At 42.0% G+C, this 16,022-nt stretch overlaps 1 protein-coding gene across 5 annotated transcripts in view; it reads left to right on the top strand.

Annotated features, from left to right (window-relative positions):
• Positions 1-330: 330 nt before the first annotated feature.
• Positions 331-16,022, top strand: part of LIMS2 (LIM zinc finger domain containing 2) — a 49,706-nt gene continuing 34,014 nt past the window's right edge. The window contains exons 1-2 of one of the 5 annotated variants that reach the window (XM_074334588.2): positions 331-1,032; positions 2,231-2,377. In XM_074334588.2, coding sequence (XP_074190689.1) covers positions 707-1,032; positions 2,231-2,377 — 473 coding nt within the window. In that variant the 5' untranslated portion in view covers positions 331-706. The remainder of the gene's footprint in view (positions 1,033-2,230; positions 2,378-16,022) is intronic. The other 4 variants (XM_074334582.2, XM_074334603.2, XM_019717952.3 and 1 more) reach the window with 4 other exon arrangements.

Genomic DNA, 16,022 nt, shown 5'->3' with positions numbered 1-16,022 from the left:
TGCTATAGGCGCAGATAGGCTGCATAGTGATTCTAATTCTAAACAATGTTTTAAATTTTCAGTCCAATAGTCATAATAATTTTCTTATCCTTGCAAACAGGTTTTTGAGACACAAGGTTGCTTTAGTCCCAGTCCAAAGGTTATTTTGTCCTATTTTTAACATCCCACAAGTTTGAGGCATAAGAGGAGCAAGGCAGTTCTAGGAAGGCTCCTTTGGCTCCAGTTTAAATTGGCTCCGTTCACAGTATTGTTTGTTTACAAAGGAGTACATGGTTCTCCACCCTACCTCCAGCATTTGGTTCTGTCATCACAAAGTTGCTTTTGCTGGCTGAGGGGCTTGCTCACGGACTCGGATGAACCGCTTATTTCCCTGGAGGGCATTGACCTCGTACCTAAGATTGTAGAGTTAGGCTCAAGACTCAAAGGGACGCCCCTCCGCCTTGGCCTGGGGCGGGGAACGGGGGAGGACGAGGTGGGCTGCGTCGACTGGGGTCTGGAGGTGGTCTGGCCGCGGTGCGAAGTCCGGGCTTGCAGGCCAGCGGGGGGTGGTCTCAGCACTGCCCCTCTATCACTCCCATAAACCCCGCCAGTGTCCACGTTCCAGGGCGGCGGGGACAGCGGAGGGGAGAGCCCAGCGGGCCGTTTGGGAGGGGTTGGGGGGCTCGTTCGCGTTCGTTTTAACTTCACTCCCTTTTAAAGGAAAGCTATGCTGGGAATTCAGGAGGTGGCAAATGAAGCCCCAGCGGGAGGCCCTGACCAACGCCTCACGCCAAGCACGGAGTTCCCAGAGGCGGGTTTGCACAGGCTGCGAGCCTTCGGCCGCCCCCACGCCCGCGCTTCCCGCACCCGCCCCAGCGAGCTGCCCCCTCCCCGCCCCCATGCCCTGGGCCTGCTGCGCGGCAGGCGGAGCCGCACTTGGCCTTTTTTGGGCGTCTCCCTGCTGCCCAGACCCGCAGGCGCGCGCTCGGCGGAGGCGGCGGCTCAGGGAGTCGAAGGCGACCTGGCTCAGCGCGCGGCCACCATGACGGGAAGGTAACGGCCCCATCTACGCCCTCGACGGAGGGCGTCTGTCTGGGTGCGACGGACCCCTGCCCCGCCCGGCTCCCGGGCCTCCCGCTCGCCCGCCCCCCTTCTCGCTGGGGTGAGCCGCCCCGTCCCGGCCCCTAGCTTCGCGGCTCCCTGGGTCGCAGAACCTGGCAGGTCAGGGGTGCTGCTGCCACCCGCCGACGTGGGGCAGCAGGGGTGCTCCTGCCCACCCCACAGGCTCCCTCCGAGAGACGAGACCATTATCCCCTCACTAAAGGAAAACCAGAGCTCAAAGGGACTCCTGGAGTTGCCATAGGTCTCACACAACTAAAGGGCAAAGCGCCACCACCTAGGCTGGGGCTTCTCCGGCTGCCCTGACCCCCAGCTGTGTGGTCCTGGGGGGGCCTGGACTCTGCAGCCTTCTGTCTCCTCCTCTTGAAGCCTGGAGTGGTGAAGCGTCACAGTGGTAGAGGGTCTGCGTGGGGTCCTGGTCAGAACTGCGCCCAAGCACAGACTATACCCCTGGGTAGGGTGGGGGCAGGGAGTTCCCCAGGCCCGACCACTCTCAGGCACCTCATTACCATTTCGCAGATGAGGTAACTGAGGTCTCAGAGGCCTAGTGACTCATGAGGCTGGCCACATATCCACCGATGCCTGTCCAGTGTTGGCCTCTGCAGTCCTTGCTGGAACATGGCTGGGTTCAGGTGCATGACTCAAGCCGTGGCAGGAGGATACTCTTCTTCATGACCCCTTGACTTGGTTTGTGGGCCGAGGAGCCTCTGTGGCTTTGCTGGGAAAAGGGTCTTGGAGACGCAGGGCCCAGGAATAGGAGCAGCTACACAGGGCCAAGCAGAGTCACCTGCCCCGCAGGGGCGGCCTCTGATCGCTGGAGGGCGGCCCCAGGTGCCCAAAATAGCATGGGTCTTGTCTCCTAGGGAGTCCTGGGCTCTGGGGGCCGTTTGCTGCCCACTACCCTGTCCTCCCGTCTCAGGTCTACTGACAAAAGCAGTGCCCAGCGCTCACCTTCGAGGCTCCTGCCCTCCTGTTCCTTACAGGGCCCCCCTGCCAGCTGCCTAGTCCCTCCCCACCCTCCAGAGCTTTGAAGGAAAAGAAAGGCGAGAGCAAAACAGGGACAGAAGCAGGAGCAAAATAGATCAGCGTGGAGGTGAGGGTGTGATGGTGAGAGGTGGTTATTCTGGCACAGCAAACAAGGCAGGCCGCCTGCTGCCAGCTTCTGCCCTGACACCCTGCAAGGAAGCACATCAGAGACCCAGAGGTACCTCTGTTCCCTCAGCAGGAGTCCTTTCGCCCATGAGTCCCTTGAGCTTTCCGTGGAAGTGGAGGCCATCAGGTGAGTCTGCTGACAGCCCAGCAGAAGAAGCTGGGAAGGCAGGCAGGTGGTGGGAGCAGGGGCCAGCCTGCCCTGGCTGCTGCTGTGGTCCATTGGGCACCCTGAGTCTGACAAATGCCGGTCCAGGGACCAGAGTGAGCCTTGGAAAACAGAGTCAGGTTTTTCCTTATAAAAGTAATACTCCTCATTTTGGAGATTTAGGAAAACCCAGAAACATGAAAGATAACAGAAACATGAAAAGAAAAAAAGAAAACCCACAGTTCCATTCCTCAGAGATGCCCTTAGGAACAGTTTAGTGGATTTCTCCTTTTCTCAGGGTATGTTTTCTCATCTTTTTCCCCAGCTGGGAGTGGTCTGTGGGCATAGGTTTCTGCCCTCCTTTGTAGGCCTGGCTTGTCTGCCCTCCACACACAGGCACGGGACTACACTGGCTGAGAGATGGACATCTGACTCAGCCTATGGAGTGGGCGAGGTTTTCCCTGTCTTAGAAGCTGTGGGGTTTCATTTTCACTCTGTTTCATGCCACCATGCCCTCTCCATGTCCACTGTACTCGTAAGACCAAGGCAGCTTTCACACCTCAATTGTGATTCTCCCCACATCGTCCCTTGCTGCCTAGATGCAGGATGACCTTTGGAAATAGCCTTCTCATCGAACACCTCACACACCTCAGGGACTCTCCCTGCCAACAGTGTAAAGTCCCAGCTCTGCGCAGATGGAGTAGGCAAGACCAGAGGGCGGGCAGTGGGGGGGAGGGCACTGAAGTGACCCAAAGTGACTTGCACAGCCATGCACTCTGGAAATTCACCTCTGGGTGCTGTGTAGAGAGAGGGCTGCTGAGGAAGAGATGGGAAAGGGGGCGGTCAGGAGGCAAGCAGTGAGGGAGGCTGCTCCCTGGCAGTATGGACGAAAGAGGAGTTCTGTAATAAAACTGACAAGTCCAGTGACAAAAAGTAACCTCACAGGATGATCTGACCATAAACTCTTAAGTGGACAAGTCATGGTGGTCACGCCCCAGGCCTGTAGCTTCTTTAGTAAAAGCCTTTTTGTTGTCTTAAGCCAGCCCTGTCCATGGTTCTTGTGCATCTAGGTTAACACACCTTTGAAGTGCCCCCTTTCAGATCCCTCAGAGGCGTGACCACCTTCAGGAGAGCACATTGTCTTGTTAGCTATCCTGTAATCTGGTCCACACCTTGCTGTCTCCCACCTCCATGTAATCTTCCTTACTTTATTCCAAATGCATAATTCCTTAATTCCAAATGCATAAAAGCAACTGCAAACTGTTATTCTCAGAAGCATTCACTCAGTCTGTTGAGATCTTGCTTCCAGGTATATCCTCTGTTGGGCTCAGATACACTATAATAAACTCTTATAAAAATTTTCTACAGGTTTGGATGTTCCTACGTCCATAGCAGTCATGGGATAGGGAGGGGATGGACGCAGGGACCTGGGAGGTGACGTGGACAGGACCTGACCAAGAAGGCATGCCCAGTTGGTGGTGGCAGGTGTGGGAGTGGATGCAGAGCTAGCTGGGGTCACGAGGCATTTGAGGAGCTGTGACCAATGGACGGGGAAACAATGGGAGGCAGTGGAAGAGAGGCTCTAAAGCTGGGTGAGGCTGAGCCGGGGCACCCAGCGTGGGTGTGTTTAGGGAGGGCGTGCTGTGGGACAAGTTGCTCAGCCCTGGCCAGCAGCCCAGTTACTTTGGACCTTAAAAACAATGTCCCAGCTGAAGAGACATTTGGCATCACCACTGTTCTACATGGAAGATATTAAGGCCCAGGCAGACCACACACCCTGCGTCGGGGCCCAGCCTGTCACTGGCACCCCTCTCCACCACCACGATGCTCTCACCCTTGCCCACCATCTCAGGAGTACGCCCCATGTTCCCCTTGGCAGAGGAGCCAAGGTGCAGGCAGAGTGGCAGCCAGAGCCCCCAGGGCAGCACGTGGGCTGTGATGGCGCCAGGGCTTTAAGCAAGGTGCGAAGCCGATGACAGATGATGTAGAACTGGACCTTGGCCCCAGACCGGCCAGGCTGGGTGCCACCCATGTCCCTTCAGCTCCCTCTTTCTCTTCTGTTTCTAGTATTAACTCCTGCTCTGACTGACCAGTGGAGCACATGGGAGATGGAGGGCCTGATGCAACTCCGTGCTGTAAATAACTCCACCGTGGCTCATATCCAACTACCAACCTGACGTAAACCTGTGCGCCCAATTCCTGCAGAGTTACCAGCCAGCACTTGCGAGCTGGTTCAAGAGGGCGCAGGCACAGCGTGACTGTGGCGAGGGACCGGGCTGTCCACGCACAGTGGCTGTCCTGGCTCTCAGTACACGGTGCTTCTCTCGGCTCCACATGTCTACGTGTTCACTTGTGGTGGACATTTGAATTGTTTTCACATGAAAAATGTTGCTGTGAACATTTCTATATTTTCCACTTTCTTGAACATAACAGAGGGTGCCAAAAATGTATACACATTTTAAGAAAGGAAAAAAGATGTATTAAAATTGTAATACTCAATATATACTGATAACAAAAGATGAATACCAGTCATGTGTATACATTTTCTGGACACCCCTGGTATACTTAGGAATGGAATTTCTGGGTTATATGGGAACTATGTTAAACTTTTTGAGGAATTGCCAAGCTGTTTTCCAAGTAACTGTACATTTTTACATTCCTACCAGGAATGTATGAGGGTTCCAATTTCTCTACATCCTCACTAACTCTTATTATTGTCTATTTCTATGGGTGTGAGGTGGTATCACATTGTGGTTTTGATTTGCATTCCCTAATGGCTGTGATGCTGAGCACCTTTTCACTTGTGTATTTTTGGAGAAATGTCTATTCAAACTCGGCGCCCATTTTAAAATTGTATTGTCTTTTTATTGTTGGATTGTAAGAGTTCTTTATGTATTCTAGATACTAGACATTTATCAGATATATGATTTGCATATATTTTCTCCTATTCTGTGGATTGCCTTTTTAACTTTCTTCATAGTGTCCTTCAATGCACAAAAGTTTTAAATTTTGATGAAGTCCAATCTATCTGTTCTTTGATTACTTGGGTTTTTGGTGTCATATCTAGGAAACTGTTACCTAATGTAAGGTCATGAAGATTTACGCCAATCTTTTCTTCTAGGAGTTTTATAGTTTTTTTTTTTTTTTTTATTAATTAGTTTCAGGTGCACAAGACAAAGCAAAACTTAGACATTTATCATTTATATCCCTCACACTGTGTGAACCCCCCTCCCCCCATCCACTATCCCTCTGTACGTTCCCAAAACCTCTCACCTTCCCCTTATCCCCACCCCCCTGCCCATCTAGCAACCCTCAGTTTTTCCTCCATTTTTCCAAAACTGTTTCTGATTAGTTCATTCACTTATTCTTTTCTTTAGATTCCACATATAAGTGAGATCATATGGTATTTGTCTTTCTCTTTCTGACTTATTTCACTTAACATAATGTTCTCTAGGTCCATCCATGTTGTTGCAAATGGTAAGATTTCTTTCTTCTTTATGGCTGCGTAATACTCCATTGTATAAATGTACCACAGTTTCTTAATCCAGTCATCTACTGATGGGCATTTCGGTTGTTTCCAGGTCTTGGCTATTGTATATAGTGCTGCAATAAACATAGGAGTGCATAAAGATTTTTGAATTGGAGTTTTGGATTTCTCCGGATAGATACCTAGGAGTGGGATTGCTGGATCATAAGGTAGTTCCATTTTCAGATTTTTGAGATATCTCCAAACTGTTTTCCATAGTGGCTGCACCAATCTGCATTCCCACCAACAGTGCACCAGCGTTCCCTTTTCTCCGCATCCACGCCAGCACTTGTTGTTTGTTGATTTATTGATGATAGCCATCCTGACTGGGGTGAGGTGGTATCTCATTGTGGTTTTTATTTGCATTTCTCTAATGGTTAGTGAGGTTGAACATTTCTTCATATGTCTGTTTGCCATCTGTGTGTCCTTTTTAGAAAAATGTCTCTTCATGTCCTCTGCCCATTTTTTAATTGGGTTGTTTGTTTTTTTGGAGTTGAGTTGAGTGAGTTTTTTATAAATTTGTGATATTAACCCCTTATCAGATATATCATTGGCAAATATCTTTTCCCAATCAGTAGGATCCCTTTTTGTTTTATTGATGGTTTCCTTTGCTGTGAAAAAGCTTTTTAGTTTGATGTAATCCCACATGTTTATTTTTCCTCTTACTTCCCTCGCGCGAGGGGATATATCAGTAAAAATCTTACTCCGGGTAATGTCTGTGAAGTTTCTTCCTATATTTTCTTCTAGGAATTTTATGGTTTCAGATCTTACATTTAAATCTTTAAGCCATTTTGAATTTATTTTTGTATGTGGTGTAAGGAGGTGATCCAGCTTCATCTTTTTGCATGTGTCTGTCCAAGTTTCCCAGCACCATTTATTGAATAGACTGTCTTTACCCCACCGTACATTCTTGCTTCCATTGTCATAGATTAAGTGGCCATATAGGCATGGATTTATTTCTGGACTCTCTATTCTGTTCCATTGATCTATGGGTCTGTTTTTATGCCAGTACCATGCTGTTTTGATTACTGTAGCCTTGTAGTATAATTTGAAGTCAGGTATTGTTATACCTCCCACTTTGTTCTTATTTCTCAAGATTGTTGAAGATATCCGGGGTCTTTTGTTATCCCATATAAATTTTAGGATTATATGTTCTATTTCTGTGAAAAATGTCGTTGGTAGTTTGATAGGAATTGCGTTGAATATATATATTGCCTTAGGCAGTATGGACATTTTAACTATATTAATTCTTCCTATCCATGAACATGGTATGTGTTTCCATCTATTTGTATCTTCTTTCATTTCTTTCTTCAGTGTCTTATAATTTTCTGAGTACAGATCTTTTACTTCTTTGGTTAAATTTATTCCCAGGTATTTTATAGTCTTTGGAGCAATTGTAAACGGAATTGCTTTTTTAATTTCTCCTTCTGATGTTTTATTATTGGTATATACAAATGCAACTGATTTCTGAATATTAATTTTGTATCCTGCTACTTTACTAAATTCATCTATCAGCTCTAATAGTTTCTTGGTGGAGTCTTTAGGGTTCTCCAAATATAGTATCATATCATCTGCATATAATGACAGTTTTACTTCCTCCTTACCGATTTGGATGCCTTTTATTTCTTTTTCTTGTCTGATTGCTGTGGCTAGAACTTCCAGCACTATGTTGAATAGAAGTGGAGAAAGTGGGCAGCCTTGCCTTGTTCCTGATTTTAAGGGGAATGGTTTTAGTTTTTCCCCATTGAGTATGATGTTAGCTGTGGGTCTATCATATATGGCCTTTATTATGTTGAGATATGATCCCTCTATTCCCACTTTCTTAAGGGTTTTTATCATGAATGGCTGCTGAATTTTATCAAATGCTTTTTCTGCGTCAATTGATATGATCATATGATTTTTATTTTTCATTTTGTTAATGTGGTGTATCACATTAATTGATTTGCGGATGTTGAACCACCCTTGCATACCAGGGATGAATCCCACTTGATCATGGTGTATAATCTTTTTAATATATTGCTGAATTCTGTTTGCTAGTATTTTGTTGAGGATTTTTGCATCTATGTTCATTAGCGATATCGGCCTGTAGTTTTCTTTTTTTGTGGTGTCTTTGTCTGATTTTGGGATCAGGGTGATAGTGGCTTCGTAAAAAGTGTTTGGGAGTCTTCCCTCCCTCTGGATTTTTTGGAAGAGTTTGAGGAGAATAGGTGACAATTCTTTTTGGAACGCTCTGTAAAATTCACCTGTAAAGCCATCTGGTCCAGGGCTTTTGTTTGTTGGGAGATTGTTGATTACTGATTCAATTTCCTTGGTGGTAATCAGTCTATTCAGGTTTTCTGTCTCCTCTTGAGTTAGCCTTGGGAGGTTGTATGCATCTAGGAAATTGTCCATTTCTTCCAGGTTGTCAAATTTGTTGGCATACAGTTGCTCATAGAAATTTCTTAGGATTTTTTGTATCTCTGCAGTGTCTGTTGTCACTTCTCCTCTTTCATTACTGATTTTATTAATTTGGGTCCTCTCTCTCTTTTTTTTAATGAGTCTGGCTAAAGGTTTGTCAATTTTGTTTATCTTCTCTAAGAACCAACTCTTGGATTCATTGATCTTTTGTATTGTTTTCCTGGTTTCTATTTCATTTATTTCCGCTCTGATCTTTATTATCTCCTTCCTTGTACTCCCTTTGGGCTTATTTTGTTGTTCTTTTTCCAGATCCCTTAAGTGTGAAGATAAACTGTTGATTAGTGATGTTTCTTGTTTCTTTAGGTAGGCCTGCAGTGCTATGAACTTCCCTCTTAGGACTGCTTTCGCTGCATCCCATAGATTTTGGGTCGTTGTATTTTCATTTTCGTTTGTCTCGAGATATCTTTTGATTTCTTCCTTGATCTCCTGTTTGACCCATTCATTGTTTAGTAACATATTATTCAGCCTCCATGAATTTGTGTGTCTTCCAGTCTTTTTCCTGTAGTTCATTTCTAATTTCATAGCACTGTGGTCAGAGAAGACAATTGGAATGATTTCAATTTTCTTAAATTTATCCAGACTTGCTTTGTGGCCTAACATATGGTCTATCTTGGAGAATGTTCCATGTGCGCTTGAGAAGAACGTGTATTCTGCAGCATTGGGGTGGAATGCTCTGAAAATATCGGTTAAATCCAAGTGGTCCAATGTGTCATTTAAGGCTGTTGTTTCCGTATTGATTTTCTGTCTGGAAGACCTGTCCCTTGTTGTCAGAGGTGTGTTGAAGTCCCCTACTATGATAGTGTTACTGTTGATCTCCATCTTTATGTCAGTCAATATCTGTTTTATATATTTAGGTGCTCCTATGTTGGGTGCATAGATGTTTACTAGGGTTATATCCTCTTGTCGAATTGATCCCTTTATTATTATATAGTGTCCATCTTTGTCTTTTAATATTTTCTTCATTTTAAAGTCTATTTTGTCAGAGATAAGTATTGCAACTCCAGCTTTTTTCTCATTTCCATTTGCATGGAATATCTTACTCCAACCCTTCACTTTTAGCCTGTGTGTGTCTTTTGATCTGAGGTGAGTCTCTTGTATACAGCATATACAAGGGTCTTGCTTTCTTATCCATTCAGCCACCCTATGTCTCTTGATTGGAGCATTTAAACCATTTACATTTAAAGTGATTATTGATAAGTACATAGTTATTGCCATTTTTAAATTTGTGGATAAGTTGTTTTCGTCTTTCTTCTATTTACAGAAGTCCTTTTAGTATTTCTTGCAATGCTGGCTTGGTGGTAATGAATTCCTTTAGCTTATTCTTTTCTGGGAAGCTCTTTATCTCCCCGTCGATTTTAAATGATAGCCTTGCTGGATAAAGCAACCTAGGTTGTAGGCCTTTGTTTTCCATCACTTTGAGTATCTCCTGCCACTCCCTCCTGGCCTTCAATGTTTCTGCAGAAAAGTCATTTGATAGTCTTATGGGAGTTCCCTTGTATGTAACCCTCTGTCTTTCTCTTGCTGCTTTTAGGATTCTCTCTTTGTCTTTAATCTTTGCCATTTTAGCTATAATGTGTCTTGGAGTGGACCTGTTTGGGTTTATCCTGGTTGGAACTCTCTGCACTTCCTGGACTTGTATGTTGGTTTCCTTCATCAGGTTAGGGAAGTTTTCAGACATTATTACTTCAAATATGTTCTCAATCCCTTGTTTCTTCTCTTCACCTTCTGGTATTCCTATGATGCGCATGTTGTTGCGCTTGATGTTATCCCATAGGTCTCTTAAACCATCTTCATTGTTTTTTATTCTTTTTTCTTTCTGTTGTTCTGTTTGGGTGATCTCTGCTAACTTGTCTTCTAAGTCGCTGATTCGATCCTCTGCTTCATCTAACCTGCTGTTAATTCCTTCAAGTGAGTTCTTTATTTCGGTAACTGTGTTCTTTAGTTCTAACTGGTTGTTCGTTATGATTTCTACATCCTTCTTGATGTCCTCTCTAAGTTCCTTAAACATTCTTATCATCAGAATTCTGAACTCTGTCTCTGACAGTTTGGTTACCTCTGCTTCATTTAGTTCCATTTCTGAAGGTTTCTTCTGTTCTTTTATTTGGGATATGTTTCTTTGTTTCCTCATTCTGGCTGACTCTCTGTGTTTGCTTCGATGTATTAGATAGGTGCCCTGGAGTTCTTAGTTCTTGCTGGATTAGTATATAATAAATGTCCTTTAGATTTGACTTGCACTACTTCGTTCTAGGAGTTTTATAGTTTTAACTCACATTTAGGTTTTCAGTCCATTGTGAGTCAGTTTTTGTATGTGGCCTGAAGTAAGGGTTTGAAACCATTCTTTTGCATGTGGTTATCCAGTGGTCTTAGCATCATTTGTAGACAAAACTATTCTTCCCCCATTAAATTGTCCTGATAGTCTTGTTGAAAAATCAATTGATCATGGGCGTATGAGATTATTTCTGGACTCTCAATCCTATTCCATTGATGTATGCCAGTACCACACTGTTTTGATTACTGTAACTCTGTACTGTTTTTAAATTGGGAAATGTGAATCATTTGACTTGGTTCTTTTTCAGGTTGTTTTGATTATTCTGGGTCCCTTGCATTGCCATATGAATTTTAGGATCATCTTGCCCATATTTGTAAAAAAGGCAATTGGAGTTTTGATAGGGATTGTGCTGAATCTGTAGGTCAGTTTTTTTGGGGGGAGTATTGCCATCTTAGTAACATTAAATTTTCCAACCCATGGACATGGGATATCTTTCCATTCGTTTAGGTCTTCTTTAATTTCTTTCAACAATGCTTTGTAGTTTTCAGTGTATAAGTCTTGCACTTCTTTGATTAAATATATTCCTAAATATTTTATTCTTTTTGCTGCTAGTGTAAATAGAACTGTTTTATTAATATCACATTGATGTTCCTCATTGCTAGTGATTTTGTATGTTGATCTTTTATTCTCAACCTTGCTGAACTCATTTACTAGCTGTAACAGATTATTTTTTTAGGGGCAGAAGATGGTCTTCAAGGTTTTCTACATATAAGGATATGTGATAATCAACCAGAGATAGTTTTACTTTTTGCTTTCTTTTTTTTTTTTTTAAGTTTATTGGGGTGACAATTGTTAGTAAAATTACATAGATTTCAGGTGTACAATTCTGTATTACATCATCTATAAATCCCATTGTGTGTTCACAACCCAGAGTCAGTTCTCCTTCCATCACCATATATTTGATCCCCCTTACCCTCATCTCCCAGCCCGCACCCCCCTTACCCTCTGGCAACCACTAAACTATTGTCTGTGTCTATGAGTTTTTGTTTCTCATTTGTTTGTCTTGTTCTTTTGTTGTTTTTGGTTTATATACCACAAACATATGAAATCATATGGTTCTCTGCTTTTTATGTCTGACTTATTTCGCTTAGCATTATACTCTCAAGATCCATCCATGTTGTCACAAATGGTCCTGTTTCATCTTTTCTTACCGCCGAATAGTATTCCGTTGTGTATATATCCCACAACTTCTTTATCCACTCATCTATCGAAGAACATTTTGGTTGTTCCCATGTCTTGGCCACTGTAAACAAAGCTACAATGAACATTGGAGCACACGTGTCTTTAGGTATAAATGTTTTCAGATTTTTTTGGTAGATACCCAGGAGAGGGATTGCTAGGTCATATGTAATTCTATTCGTAATTTTTTCAGAAACCTCCACACTGCCTTCCGTAGCGGCTGCACCAGTCTGCATTCCCACCAACAGTGTATGAGGGTTCCTTTTTCTCCACAGCCTCTCCAACACTTGTTACTATTTGTCTTGTTGATGATCGCCATTTTGACTGGGGTGAGGGGCTATCTCATTGTGGTTTTTATTTGCATTTCTCTGATGATTAGTGATGTGGAGCATTTTTTCATATGTCTATTTGCCATTTGTATGTCCTCTTTGGAGAAATGTCTCTTCAGGTCCTCTGCCCATTTTTCAATTGGGTTGTTTATTTTTATTCATTTATTTATTTATTTTTAATTTATTGGGGTGACAATTGTTAGTAAAATTATGTAGATTTCAGGTGTACAATTCTGTATTACATCATCTATAAATCCCATTGTGTGTTCCCCACCCAGAGTCATTACTCCTTCCGGGTTGTTTATCTTTTTGTTGTTGAGTTGCATGAGTTCCTTGTATACTTTGGATATTAGCCCTTTATCGGAGGCACTGTTTGCAAAAACCTTCTCCCATTCACTTGGTTGCCTCTTTATTTTGTCGATGGTTTCTTTTGCTGTGCAGAAGCTTTTAAGTTTCATATAGTCCCATTCGTTTTAGTTTTTACTTCCCTTGCCTTTGGAGTCAAATTCATAAAATGCTCTTTGAACCCAAGGTCCATAAGTTTAGTACCTATGTTTTCTTCTCTGCAGTTTATTGTTTCAGGTCTTATGCTTAAGTCTTTGATTCATTTTGAATTAATTTTGGTACATGGTGACAGATAGCAGTCCAGTTTCATTCTTTTGCATGTGGCTATCCAATTCTCCCAGCACCATTTATTGAAAAGGCTGTCTTTTCTCCATTGTATGTTTTTTGCTTCTTTGTCAAAAATTATCTGTCCATATTTATGTGGTTTTATTTCTGAGTTCTCAATTCTATTCCATTGGTCTATGTGTCTGTTTTTCTGCCAATACCATGCTGTTTTGATTATTGTAGCCCTGTACTACAAGTTAAAGTCAGGGAGTGTGATACCTCCAGTATTGTTCTTTTTTCTTAAGATTGCTTTGGCTATTCGGGGTCTTTCGTGGTTCCAAACAAATCTGATTTTTGTTCTACTTCTTTAAAAAATGCCATTGGGATTTTGATGGGGATTGCATTAAATCTGTATATTGCTTTGGATAATATGGCCATTTTAACTATCTTGATTCTTCCAATCCATGAGCACGCAATGTCTTTCCATTTCTTTGTGTCTTCTTCAATTTCTTTTAAAAATGTCTTGTAGTTTTCAGCACATAGGTCTTTCATGTCCTTGGTTAAGTTTATTCCTAGGTATTTTATTCTTTTTGCTGCAATTGCAAATGGAATTGTTTTTGTATTTCTTTTTCTGAGATTTCATTGTTAGTATATAGCAATGCAATGGATTTTTGTACGTTGATTTTATAGCCAGCAACTTTACTGTATTTGTTGATTGTTTCTAATAGCTTTTTGGCAGAGTCTTTAGAGTTTTCTATATATAGCATCATGTCATCTGCAAAGAGTGATAATTTAACTTCTTCATTCCCAATTTGCATGCCTTTTATTTCTTTCTCTTGCCTGATTGCTCTGGCAAGGACTTCCAACACTGTGTTGAAAAGCAGAGGTGATGGGGACAGCCCTGTCGTGTTCCTGAACGTAGAGCAAAGGGCTTCAGGTTTTCACCATTAGTTATGAGATTAGCTGAGGGTTTGTCATATATGGCCTTTATTATGTTAAGGTATTTTCCTTCTATACCTATTTTGTTAAGTGTTTTAATCATAAATGGATGTTGTATCTTGTCAAATGCTTTTCTGCATCAATTGATATAATCATATGATTTTTGTCCTTTATTTTGTTTATGTGATGTATCACATTGATGGATTTGCGGATGTTGAATCATTCTTGTGTCCCAGGGATGAACCCCACTTGGTCGTGATGAATAATCTTTTTAATGCATTGTTGTATTCGATTTGCTAGAATTTTGTTTAGGATTTTTGCATCTGTATTCATCAGAAATATTGGTCTGTAGTTTTCTTTTTTTGCATTGTCCTTACCAGGTTTTGGTATCAGGGTAATGTTGGCCTCATAAAATGAGTTGGGGAGTACTGTCTCTTCTTCAGTTTTTTGGAAGAGTTTGAGCAGGATTGGTATTAGATCCTCTTTGGAGGTTTGGTAGAATTCACTAGTGAAGCCATCTGGTCCCGGACTTTTGCTTTTGGGGACGTTTTGGATGACTGATTCAATTTTGTTACTGGTGATCAGTCTGTTTAGATTTTCCACTTCTTTATGGTTCAGCCTAGGAAAGCTATATGTTTCTAAGAAATTGTCCATTTCTTCTAGGTTATTGAATTTGTTGGCATATAGTCCTTCATAGTATTCTTGGATGATCCTTTGTATTTCTGTGGTGTCTGTGATAACTTCCCCTTTTTCATTTCTGACTTAGTTAATTAGTGCCTTCTCTCTTTTTATCTTAGTGAGTCTAGCCAAGGGTTTGTCAATTTTGTTAATGTTTTCAAAGAACCAGCTCTTTGTCACACTAATTTTTTCTGTTGTCTTTTTGTTCTCTATTTCATTTAGTTTTGCTCTGATTTTTATTATTTCATTTCTTCTTCTGACCTTGGGTTTCATTTGTTCTTCATTTTCTAGTTCTTTAAGGTGTAACGTGAGGTTATTTATTTGAGATTTTTCTTGTTTCTTGAGATAGGCCTGTAATGAGATAAATTTCCCTCTTAAAACTGCTTTGGCTGCATTCCAAAAATTTTGGTAGGATGTATTTTCATTGTCATTTGTTACTATGTATCTTTTGATCTCTCCTCTAATTTCTTCTTTGACTTGGTCGTTCTTTAAAAATATGTTGTTTAATCTCCATGTATTTGTGTTTTTTTCTGCTTTCTTTTTGCAGTTGATATCAAATTTCAAAGCCTTGCGATCAGAGAATATGCTTGGTATGATTTCATTTTAAATTTGCTTATGCTGATTTTATGTCCCAATATATGGTCTATCCTTGAGAATGTTCCATGTACACTAGGAAAAATGTATAGACTGATGTTTCAGGATGAAGTGCTCTGTATATGTCAATTATGTCCATTCCATTTCATGTAATGTGTCATTTAGGGCTGCTATTTTGTTATTTTCTGTTTGGATGATCTATCGATAGCTGTCAATGATGTATTTAAGTCCCCTAGTATAATTGTGTTTTGGTCAATTTCTCCCTTTAGTTCTGTTAGTAGTTGCTTGGTATATTTTGGTGCTCCCTGATTGGGGGCATAAATATTGATGACTGTTATGTCTTCTTGTTGTATAGTCCCCTTTACCTTTATGAAATGTCCATCTTTGTCTCTTGTTACCTTTTTCACCCTGAAGTCTGTTTCATCTGATATCATTATGACTACACATGATTTTCTCTGGGTACCATTTGCTTGGAGTATCAATTTCCACCCTTTCACTTTGAGTCTATGCTTGTCCTTGTAGCTGAGATGTGTCTCTTGGAGACAGCATAAGGTTGGGTTTAGTTTTTTGATCCAATCTGCTACTCTGTGCCTTTTTATTGGTGAGTTCAGTCCATTTACATTTAGGGTGATTATTGATATGTGAGGATTTCCTGTCATTCTATCTTTAGTTTTCTGGTAAGGCTGTGTCTCCATTGTTTCTTTGCCTTTTTCGTGTTGTCTATTATTTCTGTATGGTGGTATTCTATGATGTTTCCCTCTGTTTCTTCTTTTATTACAGTATGTATTTCAGTTCTGGATTATTTTTGAGTGGTTACCCTTAAGTTTATGTAGTAGAAAGTTTGACATTTAGAGTATTCCATTTTCTTCAGCACACTTACTTTCTCCATTCCCATATTCCGGTTCAGGCCTTTACTCTCCCCCTTTTTATGTTTTGGTTGCCACAAATTGTCCCTATTGATGGTGGTCGAATAGCCTCCTTTAGTAT

This window comes from Rhinolophus sinicus, chromosome 17 (assembly GCF_057876585.1).
Source record: "Rhinolophus sinicus isolate RSI-liver-muscle chromosome 17, RSI-T2T, whole genome shotgun sequence".
Classification (NCBI taxonomy): domain Eukaryota; kingdom Metazoa; phylum Chordata; class Mammalia; order Chiroptera; family Rhinolophidae; genus Rhinolophus; species Rhinolophus sinicus.
The sequence above is the reverse complement of the archived record's forward strand: the minus strand, read 5'-3'. Positions and strand labels throughout refer to the sequence as shown.